Source organism: Vanellus vanellus (genome assembly GCF_965231255.1).
Source record: "Vanellus vanellus genome assembly, chromosome: 1".
In the NCBI taxonomy this organism is placed as follows: Eukaryota; Metazoa; Chordata; class Aves; order Charadriiformes; family Charadriidae; genus Vanellus; species Vanellus vanellus.
In genome coordinates this window covers 153830385-153844531 of record NC_138905.1, presented here as the reverse complement: position 1 = coordinate 153844531, position 14147 = coordinate 153830385, and the positions used below count along the sequence as shown (strand labels likewise).

The 14147-nt window shown below is 43.9% G+C and overlaps 1 protein-coding gene across 2 annotated transcripts in view; it reads right to left on the bottom strand.

The window, feature by feature from the left end:
- Positions 1-14147, bottom strand: part of SH3RF3 (SH3 domain containing ring finger 3) — a gene marked incomplete at its 3' end in the record, with an annotated part of 251528 nt that overhangs the window by 52507 nt on the left and 184874 nt on the right. For both annotated transcript variants that reach the window (XM_082488628.1, XM_082488627.1), the window contains exon 4: positions 7218-7580. In XM_082488628.1, the coding sequence (XP_082344754.1) occupies positions 7218-7580 (363 nt within the window). The remainder of the gene's footprint in view (positions 1-7217; positions 7581-14147) is intronic.

Below are 14147 nucleotides of genomic sequence, written 5' to 3'. Positions count from 1 at the left end.
TGAGAATTATATTTTATTCAGCCTTGTTTTCGCTCAAACTAACCCTTTCAGCACTGAGCACCAGTGTCTAGCTCTCTATCATGAGGTTTTAAATGGTTTTATAGTAAATAGTTTCTCACAATTCTGGGATCAAAGAACACAAAAAATCAGATGCAGAGAGACAGGAAAGCTTAAAGTGAAAGCTTGACCTCTAAAAGATGTTAATTTAATCCCATGTTGATAATTATCCTTTTGATAACTGCACAACAAACTCATTGAGGTCCTGTGCAATGCCTCCTGTAAGAAGACCCCTCCAGGGAGAGAGTAGTGGTAAACAAATAAACAAAAAATCCAAACAAACGAAAACGGGAAAATACACACTGCAGTCATTTCTGTTCAAATGTCATGCGTGTACACATAGCATGTGCCGGGTGGACAAGATTTTGTGGTATAGTGTAAATACCTAGAGAGTGCCTTGCTTGCTCTTGAGGCTTCCAAATCAGTAGTTGACTGGCAGGTAGCGTAAAGCCTCAGGATTAGCCCTGTGCAAAAATTATTCCAGTGGCAAAATGTTTTTGGCTTACTACCCTGTGGAGCATCTGGAAAAAAATATTTTGTTTTTGTTTTACAGGCAATAGGATTTCATGCACAGTTGAATAACCCTTCTAAAGCACATTCTTCTCTTCCTAGATTCTGTAAAAAATTAGATTTCGTGGCTCTTGAAGAATCTTTCAAAATGTATTTGTGATGAGGCAAATTCTAGGATAAGGAGAAGACACTGTCTCTAAACTGGTAGTTTCTGAAAGGTGATTTTGCTTTGACCTGGATTCTTGGTAGCTTATGTAATCAGTCAATAGATTGAGTCAGCTCATGTCTCGTTTGCGCAATTTTGACAGATAATGTAATATGTCCCAATATGCACAGAGTATATTCAAAGACCTAATGGTAGCCAAAAAAAAAGCAGCTTACATTCCTGCCCAAAACTCTGTGCTTAAAAAAAAATTAACTCTTTCCCACCTATAAAACCCCCAACAAGAGTTCTTTATAAAGTTATTTAAAATAGAGATGCAGCAAATACGCAATGTTTGGAACCAGTTGTAAACAATTCAGAATAGAACTGGGAATGTACAAAGACCATGGAATAGTTTAGGTTAGACTTCAGCGAAGTCTCTTATGCTGTTTTTATGACATATTTGATCTAAACGACAGAAACACAGGTTGTACTCATATTACTTCTCTTTTGCCATTTTGACCGGTGCGGCCTCCTGAGATAGCTGCCCTTGGTTTCAGCTGTCTTGCTCTCATTAATGGATGTCTCATTCACAGCCAGCAGCAGGGCAGGTTGCACAGAATTTGGACCGCAGGCCAAAGCTAAAAAATACCTGAATTTCTCTTCTTTGCTCAGAGCCTGTTGTGCACTTGAAAATTCAAGGTTCATATTTAGTCTCCGGATTTTATGTATAATCTGTATGCTTCTCATGGTCAGCACATTTAGGTTATCAGCCAAGGCTCAACCAGACTTCTGCTATTACATTTTCCCAGCTAAAATTCGGCACTTCTAAATAACTGATAAGGAGTCACACTTCCAAATGATTTATAAAGCGAGACACTTCAAGGCACACTTTTCATTTCAAATACTGTCACTGTTTGGGACTGAGAGCGTGCAAGACATTGTTCTCAGCTTTTCCTGAACATGTGGCCTCTGGTTAGGAGCCTGTACTAACACTTGCAGATACGAATGGACTTCTTGTGCATGGTGATGAGTTGTTCAAAACACACATAGAAGTTCCTTCTGTGGGGAGGATCCTTTTTTTCCTCACTCAGCTGTTACCTTGGTGTGCACAAAGCCATACTTCATTATTCATGAGATGCATTTTCTGTCAAAAACCAGGGGATTTGGAGCAGTACTGACCTACGACCTTTCCAAATAGCAGGGAAGAATAATTCATAAGGGATGAAAATGGAAGCAAGACGAGCCATCTGAGGTCTAGGCACGATTACTGTCCAGGAGGACTTTCCCTGCTCTCCAGGGAGCCTCAGTTACCAACTGCTCCTCTGCACCCGTACCCTAATTCAGCTTCAGCTCCACCACAGGCCTGCAGCACTACTCACACCTTCAATAAAAATCCATTTTGCCAGCACGATAGGACATTGTACATGATGGACAGACACTATTACCTTTTAGATGGAGGTCTTGTGTTTCATGAGTGATATTCAGCATGCAACAAAAAGCACACAAGAAGTAAATTTGGCTGCAAGAGAAAGGAAGATCTCTTTGAAAATAAATGCTTTGTATCCTGGCTATTGTGGTCTTCCAGTCACTATTTTATTCAGCTGAGGTGTCTTGAAGTTGATTCTTCTACCTTTGAGCATCCTTACGTTTGCAGTCAGTTAAGATATTTTTTAGATCATCACTCATTTCAGAATACATCTTGGCTTTTGGGAAACAGCTGAGTTGGTTCTGATTAAAGAACAATGAACATGTTATGGAAGGCTTCTAGTCTTCAATTATTAAATTAATGATATGCAGAAGTACTTTCAAAACACGTGATTTCATACTCTGGTCTGCATGTCAGTGCTCAATATGCATAAATCCGTGCCCTCCTGGAGAAGCAGGAGACTTATAATAGTTTAACAACTCATAAAGACAGAAAACATGTCAGCTCAGCATGAAAGTCTGGTTTCAATTCACAAAAATTGACAAAAGACACAGGAATAGAGTACCATGCATGAAATCACTTCGAAGGGGTGGAATATATTCCACATTTACTGAAACACCTATAATTCGCACCTAAATTTTAAGTTCCTCCAGTAAGATGCCCTCAATGTCTCTGTTTCTTCTCATGTCAGCAGAGAGAAAGCAGGTGCCCCAGCTGTAGGTGCCTCAGGTCTACAAAGGAAATGGATGCTTGTTTTAAGAAGACTGTTTCGTGGGGCACCAGCCAGTTGCCTGCGGTAGGGGACTGGATGCCATTCAGGAACTCCTGTAATTGAATTCTGCTTGTTCAAAGGACAGTCTATAGGAACACTGTGTTGAACTTTTTAAAAACGTAGAACCCCCCTGCAAGCTAAATACCAATCCTGATATGTACCAGAGAGGCTCATACCGACTAAACTGAACAAAATTCCTTTATTTCCTTTTATGAGGAGATCTGTTAAACAAACAATGATGAAGTGCCTGGAAAATTCAAGGACGCGGTATAAAGACACAATAAACCAAACTGAGATCCTAATGTTGAAAAGAGGGGCATAAATTTGCTAGATAGCCAGCACTGAAACTGTAAATTTGTTGTTTCCCCTATAAGAAATATGCTTTGGCTGAATTTGCCGCTGCAAACTCGCAGGGACTTGAGATGGTTACAGAGAGAACCACGCAAGGGCTGTGACGATGACTTGCAGGGCAGAGAGGTTTCTCTTCAAGCAAGGAAAGAAAAGGTGAGACATCTTCCTGCGGCAGAGCTCACCGGTCAGTTTGGCAGCTACACACACAGCCTTCCTACCAACCTGCCCATGCTCTCAGCAACGCCCCTGAGCGCTTCCGAAGCAGCGGTAGAGTCAGTTTGCAGGTTGTCAAGACGTTGAACCCCAAACAAGACGTACAGGACGTTTACCTTAAAAATGCCAAACACATTTTAAAACAAAACGATGATCCAAAGACAAGATTCTCACTGCCCTGAACACCCTGATGTAACAGCTCAGGGGCCCTCTGTTTATGCTACTTTGACTGGCGTTCGGCCATGTGAATAGAAGAAAAATGCTGATTTTCTGTCTGAGGCTGCAGCATCATTGATTGTTTCAGAGCTGTGTCAGTTCTTAGCAGATGGCAAAGAAGGAACTGAATTTCTGACATTTTTAACTAAAGTGGAACCTCTGTTATTATGGAATTAATAGATACATAAATATAGCTGCACAATTTTAATGTACATTTTGTAAGAAGCAAATTCTGGACTCTTTGTAGACCTAACTAAGAAGGCTGAATGCAGGTGAATTCATGTTGGTAGCTCTTGTGATTTTATTGCTACTTTTACAACAGTGAGGGATTTTTCTGAAGGCTGCTTCTTAAGTAAAGAGAATATAGTGAGAACGTCAGCTCCACTTTTTTCCCCGGACAGATCCACGTTCCTAGCAAAGTTTGCAAAGGGAAATATTTACATCCCTCAAAACAGAAAGCAAATATTAAGGCCCCCAAAAGCAGAGATGTGTATTCATACATGCAAATGCCACGCTTGGGGTGACTGGGTCCTTGGGACTGCAATAACGCTTTTTGACAGAGGGAGATCTCTTTTCACTAAGATTGATCTGAACTACCAAGACTCTTTTTCCCCTCCCTGGATTGTGGCCAAGACAGTTTTGGCTGGCAGCGATGGAGGCATGTGCTCAGCTGCCTTGTCTGCAAACCTGCTCTATGCCCTGAGGCAGAAGAACCACCCCTCAAACCTGTTCCCACCACGGGCACAATGGAGTGGCATAATTACACCCCAGCCCTAGCTGTGCTTCTGACCGTCACACCAGTTACATGTCTTCCCATCTGCTGCAAAGGACCCAACCAACCTTCCTGCGGGCTGGACTTCAATAACTGTTAACTTGTTACAGGCAACACAGGGCACTTCTTGTCCCCTGCCACTTGTGCCCAAATGCCACAGTGGTCTGCGAAATGAGTAGGGTTTTGCACACTGATTCTGTTAAAATGGGGGAGAATAGTCAAGACGCTTTCTGCTTCATGGTCTAATTTTTGTGGTTTACTAGCTTAGAATGAGTCTTCACATGACTCTAGCACGGGTGTGCATGGTTTTTCCCTTGACTAGCACAAGAACTGAAAAGCCACAGTCTGTCACATCTCTCAAAAGTCCAAATGTGTCACTCTGAGTGCCAAAAACCTGGGTGTCATTTACTTGACAAGCTCGGGACCCTCACTCATGTCTAGTGCTTGTGCTGCTTCACAGATGTCCCAGTACATCTTGGCACACGTGCTGCTTTGTGCGGGGGCTGTATCCTCACCTTCACCCTCCTGCTGAGGGCTGAAAGGAGAGGGAAGACCTTACAGCACAGAGACCCCGCCAGGAAAAGGCATGTGGAAGAAAATGAGCTAAATTACAGTTGGACTGAGCTGCCTCTCTGGCTCCTACACGCGGATGGGCAGTGGAGGGAGGCGAGCAGCTGAGACAAAAGCAAAGGATGTTGCTCTGTGGTGGCAGCGACACCTTGGCACCCCATTTCAGCTGGCCATGTGGCACACATCGGCTTACATGGAGGCACCCTGTCTTCCCCTATGTCATTGCCAACCTGCGCTGCAGGGGCTTGGGAGCTCATGGCATAGGTAGCAGTACAGCACAGGCATCGAGAGTGACCCCACAGTCTGGAGCACCACACCAGCCCCATAGGGGAGACCCACCAGCCCTGCAAATGGGCATAAACGGGCGTTCAGAAAGGTTGTGGAGTCTCCTTCTCTGGAGATGATCAAAACCTGCCTGGACACGATCCTGTGCAACTTGTTCTAGGTGAGCCTGCTTTGCCAGGGGGGTTGGACTAGATGACCTCCAGAGGACCCTTCCAATCCCTACTATTCTGTGATTCTGTGATTCTGTGATTCTGTGATTCTGTTCCTGCCCAAGGCAGTCCCTGCAGTTTTCTGCTTGTCCCCATTCCTGTGCTGCTCTCTCCCAGCTGTCTACATGCATGCCAGTGTGGGTAGTGGCTGTAACATGGATCACTTTCCACTCCAGGCCACCGCAGGGGCAGGAGTTGATCCACGTTTGTCCTGGTATGGGGACACTGGTGCAAGGGGCAGGAAGGCACGGCCAGGGAGAGGGAAAGGGCAAGGGTGGCTTTTTTTCAGCAAAGAAACATTGAGTGGGAAGACCCTGCCATGCTTGGGTTACCTTGGTGCTAGCAAGCAGCACAGACCATGAGGAGCTGGTCTGCAGAGGGAATCCGTGGCTGCTAATCTGCACACCAAATGTGTAGAGGACTAAGCAGGAAGGCTGAGGCAGCAGACGTTTGAGACTATCATTCTCCATTCTCTTCTATGCCTTCCAATGGCAAATTACCACTTGGATTCCCTTATCCACAGAAACCGCAGGCATTTGCAAGACATTCCAGTGGATCCCTGGTGAGTTTGGCTCCTGTTTTTGATCTACACGGCCCCCAGAAGCTCCTCTGGGGGGACCTGCAGGGATGTTGGAGAGGCTGAGCCTCTGCCCCTCCTTCAAGAGGGGAAAGGACGGAGGGCTGCGCCCTCAGCATGTCTGATGGTTTAAAACTTCTTTGGGTGTTGCTGAACAGCAGCTACTCGCTGAGTACAGTTGTCAAAGTATGGCACATTTGCTTATCCTCCAGTGTTCTTCAGGGAAATAATTACTCTAAGAATCTTTTTTATCCCCAATGAATTTCATGCCAACATTGCTATCCTGCAGGGTAGCAAATAGATTCAGGGTAACAGGATCACTCAGAATTATTCCTTTCTATGACAGAAAGTGATGCAACTTCAGCTGGATTAGTTCACCCTTCAAACAAATTAATAGAATCATAGAATCATAGAATTGTCTTGGTTGGAAGGGACCTTTAAGATCATTGAGTCCAACCATCAACCTAACACTGCCAAGTCCACCACTAAACCATGTCCCTAAGCACCATGTCTACACGTCTTTTAAATACCTCCAGGGACGGTGATTCAACCACTTCCCTGGGCAGCCTGTTCCAATGCTTAACAGCCCTTTCTGTGAAGAAATTTTTCCTAATATCCATCCTAAACCTCCCCTGGTGCAACTTGAGGCCATTTCCTCTTGTCCTATCTCCTGTTACTTGGGAGAAGAGACCAACACCCACCTCGCTACAACCTCCTTTCAGGTAGTTGTAGAGAGCGATAAGGTCTCCCCTCAGTCTCCTTTTCTCCAGACTAAACAGCCCCAGTCCAGGACATTGCCCTTCTCTGGACATGCTCCAGCACCTCAATGACTTGTAATTGTAGGATTACTTTTTTTTAAAAATGTGTTCAATTATTGTGAATCAAATTTTGCCTTATCCTCCAGCTCCTCCTGCCTGCCCGCTGATTAACACAAAGATGGGAATGACAGATGCCAAGTACCATCACCTCAGGATGTGAGGGAGGACAGCACCGTGCAACTGCTTTGTGCAAGGGTCAGCTGTTTTGAAAGAGGTGAGGCAATGGCAAGCCAGGCCCTCTGGGTTGTGCGCCATCTGCCAAGGGTGCCCAAACCCCACCTCCACCCGCCCCTTACCTGGGCTGGGGCACTGGAGGAGAGGTGGGTCAGGTCCCCAATCCTGGCGGCTGCCCGTGGGTCGCTGGAGCTGATGAGGACAGGGGCACTGATCTCCATGGAGTGCCGGTTGCTGGCGGCCTGGGAGGACTTGTGCGTCATGCTGAGGGCAGTGAAGGAGTGGCGCTTCTTGGCATTCTTCTTGCCCTCCGCCTGCCGCTGGGCCGCCCCAGCCACCCCAGCACCAGCCAGTGTGGAGCATGGCGCCAGACCAGCCACCGCCGCCGCTGCCACCGTCTCTGTCGGCAGTGGCACATCGCAGCCGGAGGCGGCAGCCAAGCACGTCTTGTCCATCTCAATGAGCTGCTTGGCAGATTCATTGAGCTGTGGGCAGAAGAAAAGAAAAAGTTAAAAAAAGGTTAAAAAAAGAAAAGAAGGGGGGATGGCAATGGCCCGTCACAGTTTGATGATGGCACCTGCTGGACCTGCCTGGGCTTTTATCCCTGAAGGTCTTTTCCTGGTGGCCTACTCCAACCCCAGCAAGAGGATGCTGCTGAGCACCGAATCACAGTGGCAGCCCCCCTGGGGAGGAGGGGGGTCTGGGGAACCCTACATGCCCTCACGCCTGCAGTGCTCACTGCAGGGGTTTCCGCCCTGGCAAAGAGGGTGTTGGGACAGGTCCCAAACCCAGCCTGGTTTTATCATCTGTCCATTACCTCTTAGTCAGCCAGGCAGGTCCCCAGGAGGCACACTAGCTCACTGTTTCCCCAAACCTCCTCCAAACCTTCCATGATACAACACAGCGTTACTGTCCAGCTCCAGGGAAATGCCCAATTTAGTTAATTTTCTGAAGCTGGGTGGGTTATTTCCATCCACTTCTTAATGCCACGGAAATCAAAAGAGAGGCAGAATAAGCATCCAGGAGTTAGGCTAGAACCAGGCATCGCAAGTTGGTGCACATCAAGCTACAACATTTAAAAAATGGTGTTCCCCAAAAGAGCTTGCTCCAAGCTGCAGAGGCAGAGTCAGGGGAAGGAGGCAGGAGCCTCTCCATCAGTGCCTCACTATTCCCAGGCTCATTGTAGGCCTGTGCCTGATGTTTGCCACACAGGGTTTTGATCCAGCTTCCAAGTCCTTCCAATTTCATCTCCCTGCCTCCCACCCAGCACGGTTTATCCAAATGCAGATGCAAACTGAAGGCATTTTTTCCAGCTGTATCACTTCAACCAAGGAGGAGCATGATGGCCCCTGGAAGACTTGCTCAGGGTCCAACTTGAAAAATTGGTCTCACCAGTCCTCCCGAAGGCTTTAAAACTTGGCCTGCAGCCCAAGTCCAGCAGAGCACCTGGACATTCAGGCCGGTTTTCAGCCCCCCGTTCCTCATTCAATCCACACTCACAGATAACCTCTTGCCTATAAATGCCAAAGGCGTGCTGGGTGGGACAACCCTGTCGTTGAAGCCTCTTACCTCCTAGCCATACAGGAAAGCTACGCCTTACATAGCTGGAGAGTTTTTAGGCACACAGGGGTGCTACAGTCACTGATGATACATGAAGTACACTCTGAAGTCAGCAGTGCTTTCTGCGCGGCGTTCATTGCCAATAGATCTTCCCTCGAGGGGTGCTAACAGCTGAGGGAAAATGCCACAATTTGCCAACAGACCTTTATATTAAACTAGGATGCACCGCAATATGTTTGCATTTAATGAATAAAAACAACATATGAAAAAGGGAGCCACGGCTAACGCTTACGGGCTTTTGCATACACTGCTATTCTGAGACCCACATAAACCAGAGGTGCACGTAATACTATTCTGGACCAAAACCAGGCTATTTTTGTTTCTATAACCGCTGTATGAATTATGGCAGCATCCAAGAAACTCAGCTGAGGACAAGGTCTTCTCAGGCTCTAAATTAAAAAAAAAAGAATAGTTGCTGCTCCAAGCCAAGGCAATTTAGAAACCGAATACAAGTGAAAATAAAAGGGAAAAAGAGAGGAATGGGAAAGATAACTATAGAATTGTGCAGTTAAACAAATGTGTAATTGAGTAGTTTTTATGACTCCCAACCACTGTCACCATGCTGTAAATATAAATAAGGAATAGATATTGCCAAGCTTATGCCAGTCCTCCTAAGTTTGAAAGTGCTTCTGAGCACTTCCACAAGGACTCATTCTGAGTAACAGGCAGTAAACCCACTAACACCTAGAAAGTAAACGTCAACTTGCAGGATCCTTCATTCTGTGACAGCTTCCACCAAGTCAACCAAGAGCCTCCAATTAATGATGCTCCACGACTGTCAGAGCTGCTGGGAGTCCTGCAACCATTCAATTAGCAGGCCATTTTCCCAGCTGCACTCTCCAACTTGAGACCATGCTTACAGCCAGCGTAGTGCACTGCACCTGCCAATTTTTGCCAATAACAGCTGATCCCATTTCAGATTCTTCAAGAATGTCCATTATTTCCCACTTCATCATGCTTTAAATTGGTACAACCTAATATTTGCCAGCAGGCTTCACGTTGCAAGGAAACCAGATGGTTCCCCTCCCTTAAGTAGGTGTTACAGCTCCGCTTACCCAATTGATGGAGATAGTCTAGCCGAATTATTTGAAATATTAAGGAGAAAAGGAGAAAGACATCAAATATGCATGATTCTTTTCTACAGCAGAGGGTGAGGAAATACTTTGCTAGTCAAAAGAAAGCAGGACAAGAATATATTTTAACTCTTTGACATAAGAAAATATAGTTAAAAAAAAAAGTATTTAGAACTTCCCGATTTTACAACAATGCTCCATATGAACAATGAAGCGCTCCAGCTCTTAATATCAAAAGTCTGATTCCTCTTGTAAGAATTAGATTATAAATCCCAATGGCTAGAATCCAATTTAACACTGAAGCTGTTCTTTTTAAAACAACAAAATCAATTACTTTTTTGTTCAAAGCAAAACCTAGTTAAAAAGGTCAATAAGAAAGTTAGCATCTAAACACGGAGTGATAAAAAATAGCCCTGTGTTGATATAAACAAAGTCATTCTCGATATCAGTAGAAGATTAAAGGCAAAAGAAAACCCCTCCCCCAAACAGTCAAGCTAACGAACTTTTGGGGAATGTCAGAGTCTTCCTGAAATACTGGGAAAAAATTATTTTGGTCTGCCAAGATAAAAAATGCTTTATAGCTTTACCACTTTATTTTTGTAGAGAACTGTTTTTAAACAGCTTTGCCCATGGATGCTGGAAAGTCCTTCCCAAATAGGCTGCGAATACCAGAGAAAAGGTTCTGCTTACTACTTTGTAAATGCAAACGGTGCTGTCTTTTCACAAAGAACTTTTAGAAACCCCTTTTTAAACATAAACGTGATTACAAATTTCTTATTTTAAACTCTGAGTATGTAAACAACCGTTGCTTTCTGGTGTCTGTCATTGGATCTTCAGTCAGATCTGCTTCCAGAGGAGAAGCTTAATGGAAAGTTCTGACCCTCAGTCAGTCTCAGGAATTTGACATTTCTGGAAGGCTGTAGCTCTTACGACAACGCCTAATACTAGAACTCAGCTTTCTTGCCCATTTTTGATCCCTCCTCTAGGAAGAACCTACATTTGAAATTCTGGTCCTGCTGATCCCAAACGGTAAAATACCCTTGAGATTGCAGCGGGACTGATTTTACCCCAAATCCATACCGTATCAAGAGGATGTCCTAGACAACTCCATATATGATTTAGAGGGATAAGGCTTGGATTTGAATGCCAGCCAGTCAAACATTCCCAGCTGCCCTGCAATTCTCGGTCTGGGAATGCAAAACCTTGTGAGAGCAAGCCTTATAATATCGGAGGGACCCTACCATGCAAGAGACGTGATGAAACGGTACAGTAAAACTGTTCACAGGGTCTCAGTGACTACTGACTGTGGGTGCTGCATACTGAGATAAGGATGCACCAGCCTCAGTTCATAGAGCTACGGTGACGGTTTCTGAGGAAGGCATTCCCCAGCTGCCAGGAACCGTACTGAAGACAGGTCTAGCTTGTCTGGTTTTGAGCGTGAAGGAGGGTGCATGTGGAATACCTCTGTGCACAGAGCCTTGTTCACCTCCAAACAACCTTTTCCCACAAAGGGAGCCGTAATCAAGCTCCGTTCATTAAAAATTTGCTGACCTTGATCAGGGAGCCACACTGCTCTCCCCGCCACAATGCAAGCTGACATGACTTTGGCCTCCAGCCAGACAGCCCATGCAATATGAACTATTGGAGAGGTTTTTTTTTCCTCTTCTGGCTTTTAGATATGACTATTTTAGATACTCTACTTGAGACTTTACCATATGGGCGACAAAGGTACAAACATTAAGCTACCTCACTTAGTACTTTTCCACTGCCAACAGCATTTTTTTATTAGTGTCAAGATAAACCTCATTTTTCTGCAGAATGCATTATGGTGACTTTCTTCCTCTGTCTCTGTTGCACATGCTTACACACACTCACACATATACACGCACCCCAGTTCACCCCAGTTCCTGACACATGTGGCTTTAAAAGGGAATTCCTGTAAACAGTTTCAACATACTTCTCTATTAAGGATTTCTCTATTAAGGATTTCTCTATTAAGGATTTCTCTATTAAGGATACAGGAGCGAAACTGTCATCTGCACTGACTATCTGCACATGGGACTAAAAATGCTCTTTATATCCCAATGTGATTTAATGAACTATAGTTTCAATGGGCAGTGTTATGCACCTACTTACATACACCAGCTGGGATGAAGAGCAAGGAAAAAGCTGCTTCTTGTCCAAAGTGGTTCATAATTAATTCTAGTTTTAGTCCAAATAACAAATTATTACTGTGGAACTTATTATTATGGAACAAGATAGAAGCGTGGGAAATTTAGGTCAGATTTGAATAATTAACCATTACTGCATCTCCCCTGACAAATACACCAGTGCGTTTACTAATCCATGGTAGTGGCAAAATTGTTCTAGCCCAGTTTAGACCTCCAAGGGACACCTTGATACACAGTGGTCACCACAGCAGCTCCTGGGTTGTTGCAGTTCACTGACGGTGCTGTCTTCCATAAGACAGAGGACAGTAAGTCTTATTCTGCTATTGAAAACTCTTAGCTATCTCGTCATTTACGTCTGGGTAATGGTTTCATTTCTGACTGATATCTGACCCACCAAAGAGAGGACCTCGCTCTGTTTCTGGTTGAGCAACATACTTCAGCTCGTACTTGACACCATGCACGGGCCAAAATGTCACTAATGGGACTAGAATGCCATTCTTTTCTGAATAAGGAAGGATTGCTTAAATACTCAGTTTTACACACTTGCCTAAGTATTTTGTTAAACTGAAGCCAGTTTGAACCAGAAAGTACAGTTTATTAAGGCTTTCAGGAAAATAATGCTTCATTTGTTATGTAAGCTTTTTTTCTGTCTTTATGGAAAATATTAGCTAACGGATCGTGCTGTTCAAATACAGGTATAAGATCACAAATACGTTACTTTGGGCTCCTTTTAAAAGTGAAAAGTTACAAAACCCCACAAATCAATGCACACCTAATGAAAAAGAACAAACCGGTAAGAAAAAACACCATGCTGAAGGTTTTGGAAAGGAACCACTGAGCAGAGCAGAAAGGAAAATTAAAACTATTAATAAGACTTCGTCACAATGTCCCCCTGAAAGACTGAAAGTCTTTTCACCTAGGGACCGCTAATTTTTATACTTTACAGTTCATAAATATTGAGAAGATCACGCACATCCCTATTTTATGCCTTGCAGAAACTTTGGCAAGTTGGAGTTCCATAGCTGATTTTGTGATTAAAATAAACAGTCTGAATTTATTACTGCATTTTCACTTCAGAGTAGTTACTTTCAGGAAATATTAAGTTCTTATGCCCTCATTAAATTAGTTTTGCTAGGATTATAATTTATGTTCTGAAGCACAGTGAGGTTATTAAGTACGTAAGGGCATAAACTATACAAGAGCCTCCTGTCTCTACTAGGTCCCTGAGAGGACGGCATCTGTGAAAGCATTTTCATCCCCCAAAAGCAGTATTTCAGAAAGCTAAAGCAGCTTTTCCTTACTGCTACCCCTACTGCAAATGCAGGATACAACCTTTCTTCTACTGCAGCCAAGTAGCAAAACCACCACTTGACTCAAATGGGCATTAGAAAGTAAATAATACTTTACCTAATACTTTACATGTTTATTGGGTAAGTTAGTACAGTGGATGCACAGCAGTTCCAAGGGCTTACTAATGGGATATTAGGAGACAAAGTTGTGCTAAAGGCTATTCAACCAACTCATATTGAATATATCTATAATTTTCATCTTTTACATGTTTTGTAAATTCAGATTTAAAAATGTTTAGAGGAAGCCTCCCAAGCTCTCCATGGACAATTTAAATTCATTGGACAGAAGCTACAAAATCCTATCTCAATTATTCATTTAGGCACCATCTTCTAATAAAGAACCATTATTAAGGCACAGTTTAAGAGAAAATGTTATAGCTAAACCAAAGCATTATTTAATGTTTTTGTGTTATTCTCTAACAATCCACTATTGCCTTTTCTAATTTATTGCCAGGGAGGGAAAAGCAAACGTGGAACGGATTTTCTGCAAGTGGTTTATCCATCGTGGAAGATAGATTTCTGAAACCCCACGCTGTGATTGAGAGCAGAGTTATTCCATGCACCCAGAAAATACAAGAAGCGCCGTATACGTGCTTGCTTGAACACATTCACACGGAGCAATAGCTGCAGAAGTACTTTGCTAGGATACATCTCAAACTTCAGGTGTCCTGTTTCTCCAGTCATGGGCTGAGGCATATGTCTCGTTCTTGTTTCCAAAAGCCTGCTAAACATGTTAGCATGTTCTCGAGGAAGGATGTCCCTAAAACCATACAGCAGATAGCCTTCCTAATAAGGGTCATACATGTACACAATTATGTATAGTCTGGAAAAAGCAAGCC